The sequence below is a fragment of the Microtus ochrogaster genome, chromosome 10 (assembly GCF_000317375.1).
Source record: "Microtus ochrogaster isolate Prairie Vole_2 chromosome 10, MicOch1.0, whole genome shotgun sequence".
In the NCBI taxonomy this organism is placed as follows: domain Eukaryota; kingdom Metazoa; phylum Chordata; class Mammalia; order Rodentia; family Cricetidae; genus Microtus; species Microtus ochrogaster.
Window position 1 is genome coordinate 72,114,031 of NC_022016.1, and position 17,799 is coordinate 72,131,829.

At 44.5% G+C, this 17,799-nt stretch overlaps 1 protein-coding gene across 1 annotated transcript in view; it reads left to right on the forward strand.

Moving 5' to 3' along the window:
• Positions 1–17,799, forward strand: part of C8b (complement C8 beta chain) — a 41,351-nt gene that overhangs the window by 10,908 nt on the left and 12,644 nt on the right. The window contains exons 4-9 of the mRNA XM_005353494.1: positions 4,291–4,432; positions 6,468–6,609; positions 7,991–8,123; positions 10,330–10,527; positions 14,023–14,263; positions 16,723–16,848. Of these exons, the coding sequence (XP_005353551.1) occupies positions 4,291–4,432; positions 6,468–6,609; positions 7,991–8,123; positions 10,330–10,527; positions 14,023–14,263; positions 16,723–16,848 (982 nt within the window). The remainder of the gene's footprint in view (positions 1–4,290; positions 4,433–6,467; positions 6,610–7,990; positions 8,124–10,329; positions 10,528–14,022; positions 14,264–16,722; positions 16,849–17,799) is intronic.

Here is a 17,799-nt window from a genome sequence, read left to right on the forward strand (position 1 = left end):
TGGAACTAGCTCTGTAGACCAGGCTGGTCTCGAACTCACAGAGATCCGCCTGCCTCTGCCTCCCGAGTGCTGGGATTAAAGGTGTGCGCCACCAGGTATGGTGAATCTTGTTGTAATAAATTTGGGAGTTATGATCTATTTTTGATAAAATGCCATCATCACCTTTGGATGTATACTTTGGATTTAGACTGTTGGCTCATATGGTAAATCTATTTTCAGGATTTTCAAAATTAAAAAAGAATTCTTCCTTATTCTTTGTTCTTATCTTCATCCTCCTCCCCACTCTCTTCCCTTCCTCCCTCCTTTCTAGAGCCTCTGGTATTATTTTCTGTAATCCATGATGGCTATATTAACTTACTTTTCTATCAACAGTGTGTAAGGCCTTCCATTCTCAATCTTTCTACCATTTATATAATATCATTTATACATATTTGTAGGGATCATAGATCATTTGTCCCTTTAAAACTCAGATTATTAGAAATTTTTCTGTTCTTTGAATTCCTTATATATTAGTTTCTTAACAGATGAAGTTTGCAGATACTTTCCTCATTCAGTTTGTCTCTTAACACTGTTGATCATTTCCTTGTCTGTATAGACACTTCCTAGTATGACCTAATCCCATTTGTCTAGCTTTGCGTTTATTGTCTATACTATCTAAAATCTTGTTTGCTCAATACTTAGGTGTTGAAGTGTTTCCCCTGGTTTCTTTCAGTAGTTGCATAGTTTGAGATCTTACATTAGATCTTTGACACATTTTAAGTTTTCCTTTTAGTTAGTTTGTTTGTTTCAAAACAGGGTGTCTGTGTGTAGCCCTGGCTGTCCTGGAACTCACTCTGTAGTTCCATAGTGGCCTCCAACTCAGAGATCTACTTACATCTGCCTCCAAAATGCTGAGATTAAAGGTATTATCCACCACACCTGGCAAATTGGTTTTTTTTAATATATAAGGGCCTTTCTAGTTTCAGTCTTCTGTTTCATATCTGTGTTCAGTGTTCATTCATTTGTTCTCTCTCTCTCTTTCTCTCTCTCTGCTTATATGTACTTGAGTTTGCCTACACATACAAGGAGGTCATTCATAAGGCTCCATCTACATTTTTTGACAGAGTGTGGGAGCGCAAGGATGTGGATTTTTCTCACCTTGACTAAAAGTCAGAGAGTTCAGGCCTATTCTTGCTCCTTCAAGGTTATTAACAGGAGGTTTGACCCAAGTTGTGGCTACTAGCAGGATGTATTGACCTAGAGTGTGGTTACTTGATGTTTTGAATATTGAGAAGGTGATTACTTTTCTTGTTCCTTGTATTGTGGTAAAGAAGTCTTTTGTCTTCCTCTTCCTTTTTGGATTGGGGTATATAAAGTCTATGGGGTATATGCAGCCAATTTCAGTTTTTACTGGTGCATTCTCTTGACTCTATCCTGTGTCTCTGTCTTTAATCTTTAATTTTCCTCCTGCCATTTCTTAGTCATCATACTTCTCTCCAAGCATGGATGAATAATCTAGGTGGGACCCAGATAATGTTCCCGCCCTGACATGGGATACAGCAAATGGTGCCCAACATGGGTCTTATAAGAAATGGTGCCCATCATGGGCCTTACAAGAAATGGGGCCCAATGTGGGGCTTATGAGACTTAAGGTCTCTTACTTGCCTGAAATCACCAAGTAGGGTAAACTGCCTGCCCGGGGAGTTTCAAGGTTATGTATTCCACACACATTCCTGGCACTACAAGTATATACTACCACACCTGGCTTTTTATAACTGGGCTTTGGAGATTGAGCTCAGGTCCTCAAGGTTGCAGGGTAAGCATATGAGTGATCTCCCTTGTATGCCCAGTTTCCAACACCAATTATTTTTTTTTAAACATACCCCTTCCTAGAGTATGTGTTCTTGTTACCTTGAAAAGCTATGCTGGCTCTATGTATGTGAAGTTACCTCTGGGTTTTCTCTCTGCGCCATCACCCGTGTGCATACTCATATATCTGTCCCAGATTTTTTGATCACCTTTTCTTTGTAGTATGTCTTAAGTCTTGGGTTGTGATGCCCCTTGCTTGTTCTTTTTGTCCAAAATTGTTTTTACTATATTTTCTAGATGGTTTATGCTGCTATATAAATTTTGTGATTTTCCCCCCCATGAGCTGTGTAAATATGGCAATTCATGTTTGACAGGGATTGCATTGAATCTTAGATTGCCTCAATTAGTGTGGACATTTTAACATTATTTCTTCTAACCCATGAAAACAAATTGTCTCTAGTGTTCTTCATTTTCATTATGACAGTCTTTTACTTCCTACGTTAAATTTCTTTCTTCATGTCTTACCATTTTTGAGGATGTTATAAGTGGAGTTATTTCAAAGCTCCTTTTCAGCCTATTTGTTTGAAGCATAAAGAATGCCTTTGGATTTTGTATGTTAATTTTATATCCTGCAACTTTATTGTACTTATCAGTTGCAGCAGTGTTTTGGTGAAATCTTCAGAGATTTTACATACAAGATTGTGCTACTGACAAACAGAATCCTTTTACTCCCCTTTTCAATTTATCTGCCTTTTATTTCTTTCTTTTGCCTAACTGCTCAACCTTACATTTCCAGTTCTGTATTGAATAAGCATGTTATTTAGTCCTAGATGTTTGAAAATATACCTTTAACTTTTCCCCATTTGGTATGATAATTTGCTGTGGGTTTGTCATATAGTATACGGACATTCTATGTATACTGTATGTATAGTATATGTATATATTGTGTGTTCCTTATGTACTTCATTTTTTGATGTTTTCCTAGTTTGTTTGTTTATGTTTGTTCCTCAACGTTGTATTTAAAGTCTAAGTCTACCATCTAGCAAGGATGCGTCTCCAAGGAGAATGGCTGTCTATTACCTTTTGAGTTTCCAGATCCACGGTACAGATGTCACATAAGGAGTGCCTTATGCCACACTGAAGGAGGCGGGTACTCTAGTTATTTCCCACATGTTGTGACTGCTAGCATTAGAAAAACACTCAAATGTGACCCCTTCCTTCTGTGCTCCCTCTCCCAGCCTGGGATCCCTGGTTGCCGGCCCTACTCTGCCTCTCCCCAACTCCCCTCACTCTCCTTGTATTCCTCTCCATCCATTTATGGTTTCTGGAGTAAGAAGACACATCTTTTAGGCTATTAGTTTGACCAGAAACCTTCCTCTCCCCAGGTTGTTCTTGGCCATTCTTTTCCTGACCACCGCATCTACCTGATATTCCTCCTCAACTTCCAGATCTCAGCCCCGACATCCTTACTAGAAGCCAGTCACTGTCTCTTTGCATTGGGGATTTCACTATGACATGACAAGCACACTGCACTTGCCTAGTCTTGCATCCACTGCGCTGTGTTGTCACTGTAGTTGCCTCTTGCCATCAGCTGTGACCCTCTCCTTTTGAAGGCAGGTCAGGAGACTTAACGATGATTAAAAACGAACCAACAGGCAAGCAAGCAAAAAATCCAACCTTTTAAATATGGCATAGAGGAATCAATATTCTCAGAATAAATGAATAAGAAGAGAGAAATAGCAATATTGATCCCTAAAATAGTGGATAATAAAAAGAAGAATAATGACAGAAAATTGGGTACCTATTTTGTGCCAGAAAAATATGAGCTTGAGAGGATATATAATTATATATGATAGAAATTAATACATAATTCATAATATATAAATAATGTCAACAAATATAGAATTATAGAATTTAAATTCTAAACTGTACATTTAGGTAATTCATTGCCCCCAGTTTACCGATGAGTAAATTTGGACTCCAAAGACAAAGCTATTTGGCCAACATCATACAACTTGGGAGTACAAGCATCAGTTGGCGTTTCAGAGCACATACTTTTTCACTTAAATCACACCGATCCCTTACCCAATACACAACAATATACAAATCACCCATTGGAATAATTAAGCTAAGAGTTGGTTTATTATTGAACTGAACTGACTATATGAAACCCTGTATTGATTTTTTACTCCAACGCCTATGCCTTTTTCACACTGAGCAAATCTTGGCAGACCACTGAAGAGACAGCGATTCAAGACAAGTGCCCCAAACTCAGGGGGCTGGCAGTGCAATTGGGGAAACAGTCAGAAAATTGCCGGTCTTGCATAGACACACCATGTATGTAGTGAAGGAAGCATAGGAATTGCACAAATAGCAATCAGCCAACCGTGTGCTTTCCATGCACCCCCAGCTCAGCGGGTGACTGTTCCCACCATACAGTATCCTCGCTCCTGAGGTCTCTGAGGCCCCATCATTGGCTCACCTTGTTTCTGTCCACTACAGTACAGACATGCTTACTTGCTCCGGCCCTCCCAGTTCCTTGGGGACTTGTGTGACTTCTCTGACAAAGAAGTTGAAGACTGTGTTACCACTCGACCATGCAGAAGTCAAGTGCGATGTGAAGGCTTTGTGTGTGCACAGACAGGTATGAGTGAGTGTGGGCATGGGGAGAGAACTTGAAAAGCAGAACGTAGCATGTGATGATGGAGGGACAGACATAGGGTTCATGATCAGGGTTGTGGGGCAGGTCAGGGAGACCCCTTACTGTAAGCCTTAAGCCCCCTTTTCTGTGTATCATCCTATGAAAGCATGCCTACGGTAAGGTGGTATCACTATTATTCCCATTTTGCATCCTGTGAAATTGAGGCTCAGAGAGGTTCCTTGCCACATAGCATCCAGCAGGTCAGTGGAGGAGCTGCAGATGAGAATCTGGAAGCTCAGCTATATTCCCTGACTCTAGAACTTAGACTTGCTGGAATCACAAATTGTCCCAGGTTAGTCTTAATCTGACTGTGAGATATAGAAGATCTTTAATCTCTTTGGATTTTAATACATTAATGTCAATTGAGTGTTATATTTAGTTACTTTCTATTGCAAGGATACCATGACCAAGGCAATACCTCTTAATCTTTCCCAGATAGTTCCACCAACTAAAGACCAATTATTCAAGCATATGAGACATTCCCGAGCAAACCACCACAGGGGGTAATATTCATACCTTACAATGTGGTCATGAGCATCATGTGACAAATGGAGGTAAAAGCTCCCTGTCACATATTAGCTCTGCTACTGCTCTCAGAGCCTTGGGGGGTGGGGGTAAAAGATGCCCAAATCAAAACAGGTGAGAGCTGTGATCCCCATTACTTACCACCAAAGGCTTTGGAGACTTGGGCCTTGTGGTTACCACTTCTGCTTCAGTGAATCTACCATGAGTCCAAATGTGTGATGAACTGAATAAAGATGTTGGCCTTTTACAAGGAAGGACAGTGGATATAGACGAGAAGTGGGGAAACGGAAGAAGGAAGGAAGGAAGCAGCACACAGCGAATGATTATCTACTGCAGGACCTAGGAAAGACTGTTTCCCCAACTGATCCGCTCGCTCATCTGAGCCCAGGAAATCTGTCTCCATTTATTCTCTCGCACAAACAGAGATACATCGCCCTAAAGTCTCAAGAGGGAGTTCCATTCACTGTGGTCATGTGGATTGTGGTCTAGAGCTTCTGAAAGCCAGACAGCGATTCTCAGAACGATCCCTGGGTCTTACTGCAAATGTAAAATTCCATCCAATAAATCTGAGAGGTTTTTTTTTTTTTTAACAGTGTACCCAAGGGCTCGTTATGGCCAGTGTTCCATGGTTTTGCCTAGAGCCATAAAGGTTGTTCATGCGGGCTTTACTTTAAATGCCTTGTAAGAAACATTTGAAGACCAGATTGTTATTTTTTTCTGCCTTCTATAACTGAAGGACATTGGTTTAAATGACCCAATATGTCTAAGGAAGCAGAGCCACCTGTCATGTGGGCTTTATCTCCCTGAGAATGCACAAATACGAGAGAAAGTGAAGTCATTGAGAGAAAGTTGGGGGGGGGGATGATGGCGCTGAAGGCAATGTGTGTTAGGGAAAAGATTAGGCAGGTAAAGGTCCCATTTGTGCTGCAGTGACTTTCTTCCAATGTGTGCTTGCCTCTCCAAAGCACTTACTCCAGCCACAGTTGGCTTTCCATAGTTTCCGTGAGTGAGTTCTGGTTTATTCCTTCACTCACAACAACTGTGTCATAGCAGGATGATTGTGATGACTTCCACCTTACAGATGAGGAAATGGAGGCCAGGAGGTTGGTTCCCGGATACATGATGTCTTAGCGGGTGCCATTCAGAGATGCCATCCACCACTTCTTCCTAGCCTCCGTGACAGGAGGAGGGATAGTTTCAGATACCAACCTACTTCTTAGGGACATTGACTTCCCCTTCACAGGTGGTTCCAGATAATCTCTCCTCAGTGCTTTCAAAACTGTGACACTGACTGAACTTGTTGGGGGACAAGAAAGAAATGTACTGTTAGCATCATTTTCAGTCTTTGATACACAAAGACTGATTAGAACAGTCCTAGCCACATGCCTGGCACCAGCTGTGGCTTTGCCTCTCATCACAGCCACGTGAATGTGGTCCCCTCTCTCCATCCCAGGGAGGTGTGTCAATCGCAGACTCCTCTGCAATGGGGACAATGATTGTGGAGACCAATCAGATGAAGCGAACTGTAAGAGGATTTATAAAAAATGTCAACAGGAAATGGAGCAGTACTGGGCGATTGGCAATCTGGCCAGTGGGTGAGTTGCTACAGTCACGCTGGGCGGCTGGAAAGGCACAGTGTTAAATGGAACTCTGAAGGATGGACAAGGGGCTGGAAAGGGACACTTACTTGCTCTCCTTTCTAGAATAGAAAGCCTGTAGTGTTTTCCATGCATTCTCTGAGGTCTACTCCCCGTTGTTCCAGAAGCACATGCCATGAATATACATGGGTCACAGGAGGGTTGACCCAGGGACACTAAGACAGTTGAAGGGCTGGGGTGAACCTTATTCTTAACTCTTACAATTTGTTGTGTCGGGGGAATTCTAAGCTCTAAAATCCTACAGACAACATACATCATAGGTTTGATCTGGTTTTCTTCCTAGTTCCCAGCATCCTCCATGCTGAAAAGAAGGGACTTCTGAGCACTTTGTGAAGCAATGATTTTCCAGGCTAGATCTGTAGTCCGTGTGTGTCTCAGCTCCTGGGGATATAAGTATTAGTCCAATCTTCTGTAAGGTCAAAGGAGCAAGGTCAGAAAGGGCCAAACAGGCCCAGTATTCATCCTACTTTCTTGCCATGCCCTGTAGCATCTAAGCCAACTAAGCAGATGGATGGGTGAGACCAGCTCTTTCTGCACGATAGGAATCACCAGAAAGAATGCCATTGGAAAGAAAGGCAAGGAATACAACTAGAATTTATCTCCTCCCTAGACAACTGCCTATATTGGCCCTTAAAGGTGTGTGTGTGTGTGTGTGTGTGTGTGTGTGTGCGTGCGAGAGAGAGAGAGAGAGAGAGAGAGAGAGAGAGAGAGAGAGACTGACTCTTCACTTGAATAGGAGCTCTTCTCAGGGCTGAGACCCTCCAAAGATAAGTGAGTTCCAGGGTTCAAAGCTAGGACTAAGCAGAGAAAGCATTCAAAGTCAGTAGTGGAGTCCCGACTAAGCCAATAGGAGAGCTACTTCCCCTGGATCACATGGGCAGAAGAACAAAGTCCTGAAGCCAGGGCTGTGTCATTAGCTGTGTTGGGGAAGGTCTGAGATGAAAATGCTAAGCTGGCAAGACTAGGGAAATGTCTCAGTAGTCAAGAACTCTGGCTGCTCTTCCAAAGGATCTGGGATCAATTCCCAGCACCTCCAAGGTGGCTCACAACTGTCTTAGAGGATTTGATGCCTTCTTCCGACCCTACACACCAGGCATGCACATGGTCCGCAGACACATAGATGGGCAAAACACTCATACACGTGAAATAGCAACACAAAGTTCTAAAAAGAGAGGGTTGAGTTGGCATGAACCAGATTCCCAGGACCTTGCTTGTGGAACCAGCTCTTAGTTTCATTCAGTGGGCTCTGCTAAGCTCCAACAGAGGTGACACAACCCCGAATCCTCAGCTTTCCACCCTGTCTGTGCCTCCCTTCCAGGATAAACCTGTTCACAAATACTTTTGAGGGTCCAGTTCTTGATCACCGGTACTATGGTGGTGGATGCTCCCCTCACTACATCCTGAACACCAAGTTTAGGAAGCCGTACAATGTGGAAGGCTACACTCCACAGGTAAGGGACAGCCAGGCAGCTGCTGCTAGCAATGAGTTAATCATTGAACGAGCACCCTGAAGCGTGCTAGCTCTGTGGCTTGTCTGTGCCCCTTTCTCTTGGAGCCCCAGTGTCTTCTGGTAGCAAGTGGGCGTACCCTAGCACAAGACCTTGTGCTGACAATGTCAACTATCACAGCAACAAGAGTTGTGATAGCGGTAATGTCAATACAGTGTATCAATAGCTCCACTGAAGACGGAGCATGGGATCTGGCGTCACACAGCTGAACCGGTTTGTCTGCTTGTCGCCTATGCAGTCTAAATGCTCAGCACCTCTATTGTCCTGTCTTTATATGGAAGTTACAAGCTTCAACCGTGAAGTGACATGGTCAGTGAGATGATGTGGCTGAGCGGACAGCATCACACACCTGCTGTCACAGAGAGCCCTCCGCTCATTCCAACACTTGTTCCCATCACTCCATGCCCTTGCCTCTCAAGCCAGCCCTTGAGATCAGTACTGAAAGTTAGAAAATGCTCTACTGCCAGGACTGGAGCAATGGCTCAGGGATTAAGAGCGGTTGCTGCTCTGGCAGCTGACCCGGGTTCAGTTCCCAGCACCCACATCAGGTGGTTCACAACTTTCTGTAACTTTGTTCCAGGGGATCTGACTGGCACTTCTGGCCTCTGTGGGCACCTTTATTTACAGATACACATACACACTTATGCGTGCGCGCGCGCACACACACACACACACACACACACACGTACGTACGTACATACACACACAAACCTTTAAATAATTAAAGATAACGTCGCATCCATATAAATATGTACTGTGATTTGTATGTACTCCCAGACACGCCAACCACAGAGTAGAGTATGGAATACACCGTGTACCTACACTACCAGAACCTTGCCATTAATGGGAAGACATTTTAACATTTTACTTTAGGTCAAGTTCCTTTTCCATTTTGCCCTTGGGTCCCTTGTCTGTGAACTAAAGATGGCTGACTGAGAAACTCGTCTAGGTGGTGGTTTCCATGACCAAAGATGCATAGTTCTGAAGCACGGGCAACTTCCTTTCTCCTCATCCTCCTTTTCTGGACCTTTCTGCAACACTGACTGGCCTAGGACTAAGCAGACCTCCCATCAAGTGTTCTAGTCCATCTCTGAACTTCCGCTTTCCAAGGACACGGTGCAGGAGCCAGATCCCAGCCCAGATGCCATGTAGGGCTTCCAGCTGCTCCTCTCCTTAGCCAGCATTGAGTGAAGGCTCTGACAGGCTCCTGTGTGAGCCTGGTCCTCAGGACAGGTCTAAGGAGAAGGACAATTGTCCTCTCCATTTTCTACGTGGGGAAACCGGGGCCTGGAGAAATCCGTTGTCCCAAGTCATCCACTTAGAGGGAAGCTGCGCCAGGGTTCCGGGAGCACCCCCTTTAGGCCACATCTACGTCATCACTGTTCCCTTCCTGGGCTGTGGATTTTATAGACATTTCAAGTTTCCAGATGCCCGTGGAAGTGGAGGTGAAGATGCCGCTCACTCCAGGTCTATCGAGATACTGCCCCTGCCAGTTCCCCTGTGCAAAACAATGAGCACTAATGATTTAGTGTACAGCTCTGCCGAGCTCTCTAAGACAAGTGGATAAATCGGTCTTCACTCCCCGGCTGCTTCCCCAGTCCCACATCGTTAGTGCACCGCGCTTCTCACGCCTCCTTCCTCTTGGCTTGTGACTCCACCTTTAGATCCGCTCCCTCCAGCCTGATGGGCATGCTGTCCCAGAATGGCCACCCCACTCCTTCCTTTCTTGGTCATGTTTTCAGTAAGCCACAGTTCAGAATAGAGAGTCAAGAGCCGCCATTATCCAGAATGTTCCTTTACAACACTCACCTTGATTCCCTCACTGGCGCCTTCTGATTCAGCTACACCGGCATGCAGGCACTTGCTGAGACCTTCCTGCTTTGCTTCAAGGCTCTGTAGAAGACCAATCCACAGCCCTGGACACCCCCACACCCTGCATTCCTCCCAACCTGGGCATGATCTGTGGTACTGAATATGTCTCTCTGGCTGGGTGGGGGTCTTGAGGTAGGGAGGTGAGCTGTCCCCGATAGTTTTGTCTGTCCAGAGTCGCTACACAGATCAGCTCTGCTGTGCAGCAAGAACACAGTAAACACCTGATGACGATTTCAACCAAAGCATATTAAAAACATGTTTTATTTTCTTCGTATAGACCCAAGGCCAGTATGAATTCGCATTTACAGAATATGAATCATATTCAGATTTTGAACACAATGTGACAGAGAAAGAAGATGGCAAGTTTGATTTCAAGTTCGGTTTTAAAATACCTAGCATGTTTGAGTTCGGAGTTAAAGCAGAACGCAGCAAAAACCAACATTACATGAGCAGAATCAAACGATTCTCCTACACTGTAAGTACCTGTCTGCGGCTTTTATTTGCTTATTTTTAAATAGTGTTTTCATTTATTCTATGAGAATTTCATAAACATATTTTGATCATATTCATTCCCATCCCCAACTCCTTCCAGGTCCTCCCTCACGCCACTTCCCACCCAACTTAAAGTTCACTCTTGCTCTTGACAAACATCAGTTTATTGCTTTTAAATGTATGTGTGTCCTTTTATGCTCACAGATGTGTCTGAATTTCAAATGATTCCTGGTCCAAGTAAATAAGACAGTTTCTGTTGTCCTGAAATTCCTCTCATAGATAGCATCTTAGTCTCACAATGACTTACGTTTTGGAGACGTCAAGCCTAGTAATGTATTTTTTATTTTGTAAAAGCCCTTTGCTTTGGTTTTCAATAAGCTTAATGTGCAGATTTGCCCCCCCCCCCCGTGAAACCTGTCTGGACATTTTTTTTCAACCCACTGTAATTTGACTTTTGTTTGAGATAAATGTCTGGAAAGTGAACCCACTCTTCTCTGACTTCCTAGATGTCTGGTGGGGTTGTCTTTACCGTCACCTTGTCCTTGTCCTGCTTTTTTCCTACCTCTTACCAGTTCCCCTGCCTCAGGTTTACTAGCCCGGGCTGCTTTGCCTTGTGCTGCCCTGATACACAGTCTCTCGGCTCCCACCTTGCCCCAGAGCTGTTCCACAATACCAATCTAATCATTGTCTGTCCCTTGCTGACCACGAGGTAAGCACAAAGCCAAGGACTTGGCGAGGAAAACCGAAATGGGCAAGGGAAGTGACTGGAGTAAAATGTTAAAGAAACAGGTGATTGAGGTAAAGAGGGTACACATTTTCAGCGACTCACTGAGAATTTTCACCTAGGAGTCATGTGCTCGGCAATTAATTCGGGGCGATAGAAAAGAGACCAAGACCCAAAGTCTACAGCGCTTAATATGAAAGCAAAAGAAACCATAAGGGATTCCAAAAGGCCTCTGCTAGAGATGCAGCCGAGGCAAGAAGCAGGCGGCCAGCACTCATTAGTATGGAACTAGCTTCCATCTGTTGGCTTGTCTTATGGGCTGGGGGCCTTTGGGGTACAGATCTGGTTCCTTCATATCTAAACAGGATGGCACATAGCAGGCACTCACCACAGATTAGTAGGAATGAAGGACAGGACTAATCATAGAAATAGGCTTTATTATGATGGAAAATGGTGGGATACCATCATGCCCCGCCTTCTCCTCCCCCTCCCCCATCCTTACCTCATCTCCCTGATTCAAATAATCAGTCTGCAGTGCTAGCATGTATCTACCCTGACATGACCTAAGACAAATTCTACAAGGTTCCTTTTGTTCAATTAAATGTACTATCTCAAAAAGCAGGTATCTTTATGGGTTACAGTGTGATAATTTGGTCCATGGTATGCAAGGTCTAATAACCAAATCAAAGGAATTAGCATTTTTGTCTCCTTAATATGCAACTGTTTTGTTGGGCACCTTCAAACTTATCTCTTGAAGCTCTTTATAAAATATATAATGAATTGTTCTTGCCTTTATAGTCTCAGTCTAGTGGGAGATATAAGCTTGTAAGCAATAAATCACTTTATCATTTATATCAGCTGCAATATAGCACAGTGGAAGTAACAAAGGAAATGTGGGCAATGTGTTCTGCAAGCTCAGAAGAGGAGAGAGTATCTGGGGCTTCCAGGGATGGTAGTAAATAGCCAAGAGCCAGTAAGACACGTAAACATGTGCCCAGAAGAGAGGGAAGAACTTAGAAGCAGAGGGAACAGTTGTGACACAATTACCTCCTGCAGGTTTAGGCGTCAGTACAGAGTTGGTTTAAGGCTGGTCTACAGTGTGGCTATGGAAAATGGACAGGCATGAAGAGGACCACTCAAGTCAGGGCAGCTAGAAGCAGTCAGAGAACTGGTGAACCGAATGTGAAGGTTATCTATCCAAAGAAAGAGAGTCAATTACATCAGAAGGCAATAGTAAGCTGATACACCCACATTTGTTTGCTTGCTCGCTTGCTTTTGCCTGAAGGAGGTTTATCATAATGTTCGCAGAGGTTTAGGATCTTACTCTGACTATGGAAGTGAAAGCAGATTAGCGAGAGCATGGAGAGCAGAGAGGAAGTTTTATAATAATATGTCCCCTGAAATAGCAAGCAGAAGACTGTCAGAGACTCCTTTGTGTATCTGGGAACAGCAGAGTATCGCAATGGGAGTGAGCATGCTATCGTAAATTATATATGTTCCCAAGGGAATTAAGGCAAAAGAAGTTTTTAAAGGCAAAAATGAGAAGGATTGCAAACAAAAATCTTAGGCCACAGGGTACTAACACCATGGGTGCCACCATTCTGACGCTGGGCAGTAACTGGTTAAAGGTCCTTGAAGTAGCGTTCTTTTGTGTGTGATTGCTGTGACTGTCTTCCATGGCAGTTCCTATTATTACACAATCACGAATGAGTGCCCTTCCTTCCTAACTTCCAGGCCTGATGGATTTTTACTTGACTTTTGTGAGAGGTGGCACAGTCAGCTCCATTTTGATTCTGACAACTTTCATAAAGCGGCAGAGTGGAAACGAAGCCTAGCAGACTTGGGAAAGGCATGAACCAAGTACTTGTGGTATGAGAAACAGGGTTCTGAACCACTGGACAGGACTAGAATGGGGCGACCACAAGCCAGGTTGGACTGAAGTTGGGGGTTTCAATGCCAGTGCATGGAAGGCTGAGTAGCTCATTAGAGCTGAAGGGCTTGATTGAAATAGAGTGCTCCCCATCTCCAGCAAGGACCTAGATACCCCATACAAGGACCCGTCACCTTACATTGTGGTGATACCTAGCTCTCATCTGGCAACACTAGCATTCAGTCTATACTATAAGGTACAGAGGACTCCAGGGAAGGACCAGAGCGAATAATTGAGGTTTTACACAATACTGAGGGGAAGGGTCTCTGTCGCAACTACACCACTCTGCCACTGCAGTGTGACCATATGTAAATGTTGCAACTTGGTGCTGTAGACAATGTGTAAATGAATGGGAACGGTAGTGTTCGCAAAACAGGCAATAGACCCATTCTACACACCATGGTTTGCAGACACTTGCCACGGTCACCTTAGCAAAGCACTGTTGTTAGACATGAGTGGTTTGGGATTTTGTTTTCAAAAGACACAGGCAAATACTGGAGGCTTGCAAGTTAGCAAATTCTGCTCCCATCTGAGTGGCCTCCAGCGGCCACATTCACCCTGCAGTGCAGGTTTCTGATTCTCCTTCATTATCTTCATCTGCTCCCGTAATGAGATCAGCACTCATCCAAGCCAAAAAAAGGCCCTGGAATATTTACAAGAATTAAAATCTTCTCAAAGAGACTGTCTTCCCTTAGATATCCCTAAAGGAATCATAAGACAATGACCCCGGGCAAGAACACGGGATGGTAGTTGTCAAATCCATCTTCCTGTTCACGATTCCTAACTGTAAAGACCTGTTTTTCCCATGTTGGTATTTCATCCAGAAAAGCAAGTTTCTGCACGCGCGCTCTGTCCTTGAAGTGACTCATTACAAGCTGAAGTCCAGAAGCCTCATGCTCCATTATGAATTCCTCCAGAGGGTGAGGAGCCTACCCCTCGAGTACAGCTATGGGGAGTACCGAGATCTCCTTCGGGACTTTGGGACCCACTACATCACCGAGGCCGTGCTTGGGGGCATTTATGAGTATACGCTCATCATGAACAAGGACCTCATGGAGCGAGGAGGTACACTGTCCAAGGGACACCCCTGTCCTGGCCAGCCCAGGAGGGATAGTGATAGAGTCTTACACTAATGCTCGGGGGAAGAGTCTTGAACTGTGTCCCCATTTCCCTCCCCCTGACCTAGCTGTACCTCCACAGAGGACTTGGTCTTCATCCTTCTCTCTTCGGTTTGGCCATGTCTGTCCTTGCAGCCCAGCTCTCTCTTTGGGGTGACCCTCCTTTCCACAGCTGCTGCATCCAGTGGGATCCAAGATTTTGATTTATCAAGTTGCATATTCATCCTGAATCACTGGACCACTGCACCTGCTTTTTTCTATAGTTTCCAAATGGTTCCACCAGCCAGCCAGAGGCACAAGCCAAGAGCTTAGGCATCAAGCTCAACTTCTTTTCTATTGTCCAACAAGTTTCTTCAGATCGACCTCCAGATTTCTTTTTCTCATTTTTTCATGTGTTTGTGTATGTGTGTATATGTACGCACATCATGGTTTTTTTTCATGTGTGTGAACAGAGGCATGTGTGGGTTCATGTGTACACAAATGCACATGCATACACAGGCCTGAGGTTGATGCCAGGAAGCATCCTCTACGTTCTTCCACAACAGTAATTGGAGCAGAGCCTTTCAGTCAATCCCAGAGCTCGTCGATACAGCTAGTCTCCATAGCCAGCCTGCTGTGGGGATCTCCTGTCTCCACATTTAGGGGCTGCAATTACAGGCAGGCCTCCATGCCCACTTGGCCTTCACATGGCTTTCTGGAGATCCAAACTCTGTTACTCAGTTTGTAAGACAAACACTCTGCCTCTCCTTATATTAGAAGCCCCAGTTCTTATATTGGGTTTTACAGTTAATACCATAGGCTCATGCTTCACTCATACTTGAATTTTAATGTGAATATGAATTAATTATGGGTAAATCTTTGCTGTGATTGATCTGATCCAGCAGAGTCGAGGCAAGATCCAAAGTCTCCCAGGATACTCTTGCTAGTGAGGGGTCACTGTGATTTCTCAGGTGAGTGGTCAGTCCCAACACTCCTCTCTCTCTCTCTCTCTCCTCCCGTCTTGCCTATAGATATTCCAGATCTTTCCAACTGTCTTCATCTACCAGCCTACGCTATGGATCCTGCTTTCCAATCCAGTATTCTGCTTCTTGTCTCATTATGGGAACTGCTCTAAGTCATGGGTTCCATCACAGGGCCAGGACTTAGAATTCCAGTGTACTTGCAAGAGTAAGAATGTAAATGCATGTCTTTGGGACTTGGGTCTACCACGATCATAAATGGTCTAGAGAAACTTACGACTCAGGGAAATATTGTATTGATGCCACCCTCAGAATTTCTCCAGAGGACTTCCAGAGAGAGAGAGAGAGAGAGAGAGAGAGAGAACCCTGCCACATTTCATGCACAATCAGCAAATGTGCATGGCCGTGAAGGCTCTTTTTCTTGTAACACCGATTATCTCAATGAGATTTGTATTTTAAGGGTTTGGACTATTCTGAGAGAAATTCTGTTCCACATTAGTAATACTGGAAAGCCTAGTAGTCAACAAGCCTGTCTTCCTCAGTCAGAGTTAAAGCAATTTAGAAAGGTCTAATATACAATTTTAGCAAGCCCCAGGGAGGAAGATACCTTGGGGAGAATTTGGGGGGGGGATGAGGTAGGAAGGAATCCTCAAAGAAATAAGGGACATTTGTGCACCCACCCCCAAAGATCAGAAAAATGGAGACCAGGGAAGGCAAGGGGTAAATCTTCCCTGTAACCTCTGGATCAGCAATCACTAGCTACCTGTCCTGGCTAGTCTTATGTCAACTTGACTCAAGCTAGAGTTATCTAAGAGGAGGGACTGTCATTTAAAAAAAAAATGCCTCCATAAGATCCAGCTGTAGAGCATTTTCTTAAGTAGTGATTGATGGGGAAGGGTCCAGCCCATTATAGGTGGAGTCAACCCATAGCTGGTGGTCCTGGGTTCTATAAGAAAGCAGACTGAGCAGGCCATGAAGGAAAAGCCGGTAAGCAGCACTCTTCCTCTGTGTCAGTTCCTGCCTCAGGGTCCATGTCCTAGCCTGACTTCCTTTGATGGCGATCTGTGGTGTGGAAGTGTGAGCTAAATAAACCCTTTCCTCCCCAACTCACTTTTGGTCATGGTGTTCCGTCACAGCAAGAGTAACCCTAACTAAGAGAGTACCTGATAAGGAGTCTGGTGTTTAGAGTCTAGCTTTGAACAAGTGACCTCTTTGAAGGTTGCAGCTATCCTTCGAGACTGAAGAGGAGGCTGGAACATGAACTTGGGACTGATCTCTGTGGGGTCTCTTCCATGGCCCCTATACTATTTGTCTCCTGATCAAGGACATGTTTATTTGAACCCAGGACCCTATGACACCAAAAAGGGTTAGTGTTAGAGTCAATCACAGGAAAAGGGACAGAGCAAATGACCTAGTAGATCACGGACATCTTTTCTTATTTCTCCAGATTACACCCTTGACCATGTTTCTGCCTGTGCGGGAGGAGGTGTCCACGTTGGTGGTACCTTGAAAGTCCACCTCAAATTGGGTGTGTCGGCAAAGAAATGCACCGATATTCTGAATGAAATCAACGGTGAGTCAGACTCATGTCTTCTACACTTGCAGCCTTTCTCTCCCCAGCGCCATTGGCCCCAGGCTTTCTTTAAACATGCGATACTCCAAAGCATTTCAATGAAAATAACAATCAATGTAATAGAATCTACCTGTTTCCACTAGTATAATGAAATCCAAAAAATGAATGTGGTTGAATTCCCATATTCACAGTGAGTATGTGAGGTAGGTAAAAGGCAAAAAGGCCAATATCCAGGCTGAAACCTTAAGGCCAAGTTTCCATCACTGTGAATTATAACCTGAGTATGAGGACCACCGCATCATAGTAAAGGTAGCATCACACTGCTCTAGAGGCTGAGAGTGGTCCTGGCTAGCCACAGGATGCTAGAGGCCAAGGCAACATGGCAGAGGCTAGGCCTTACCTCAGATAATGCATGCCAACAAGATTAGCAAATCTGGTACAGCACCAGCCATATGGCAGAGGCCACATGACAGAAAAAGCCAGTCTAGAGTTGGGGGTAAAGCCAGCCTGAGTGTAGACCCAGGGTCTAGGAGCAAGATACCTGGACGCGGTATGGGGAGCTGGGAAGTCAGCACATGAGACTGGATGGCAGTGTTCTAATCCTAGCTCTCCCCTTCCTCCCAGTCGTCTCTATACTGCGCTGCCTGCCATGTGAAGAACCCCACAGTGGAAGCATTCCGTAGGAAAGCACAATCATGGGAATCAGCTGCCAGCCTAGAGCAGCCATTTACACTTGAGAATGAGTTGCTGATGTTGCTGATTACCTGTTCCTTGTGGTGGGGCAGTTCGCATTAAACTCTTTTAAGGAGGCTTGTATCTTAGTGCCTGTACAGGTCCCTGAACAGAACATTGCCAGCACCCACAAAGCTTCACTAATTACAATGTCTCTCTTCCTGTCTGCCCACCTACTTACCAATCTATTATCTGTCATAGATAGATAGATAGATAGAT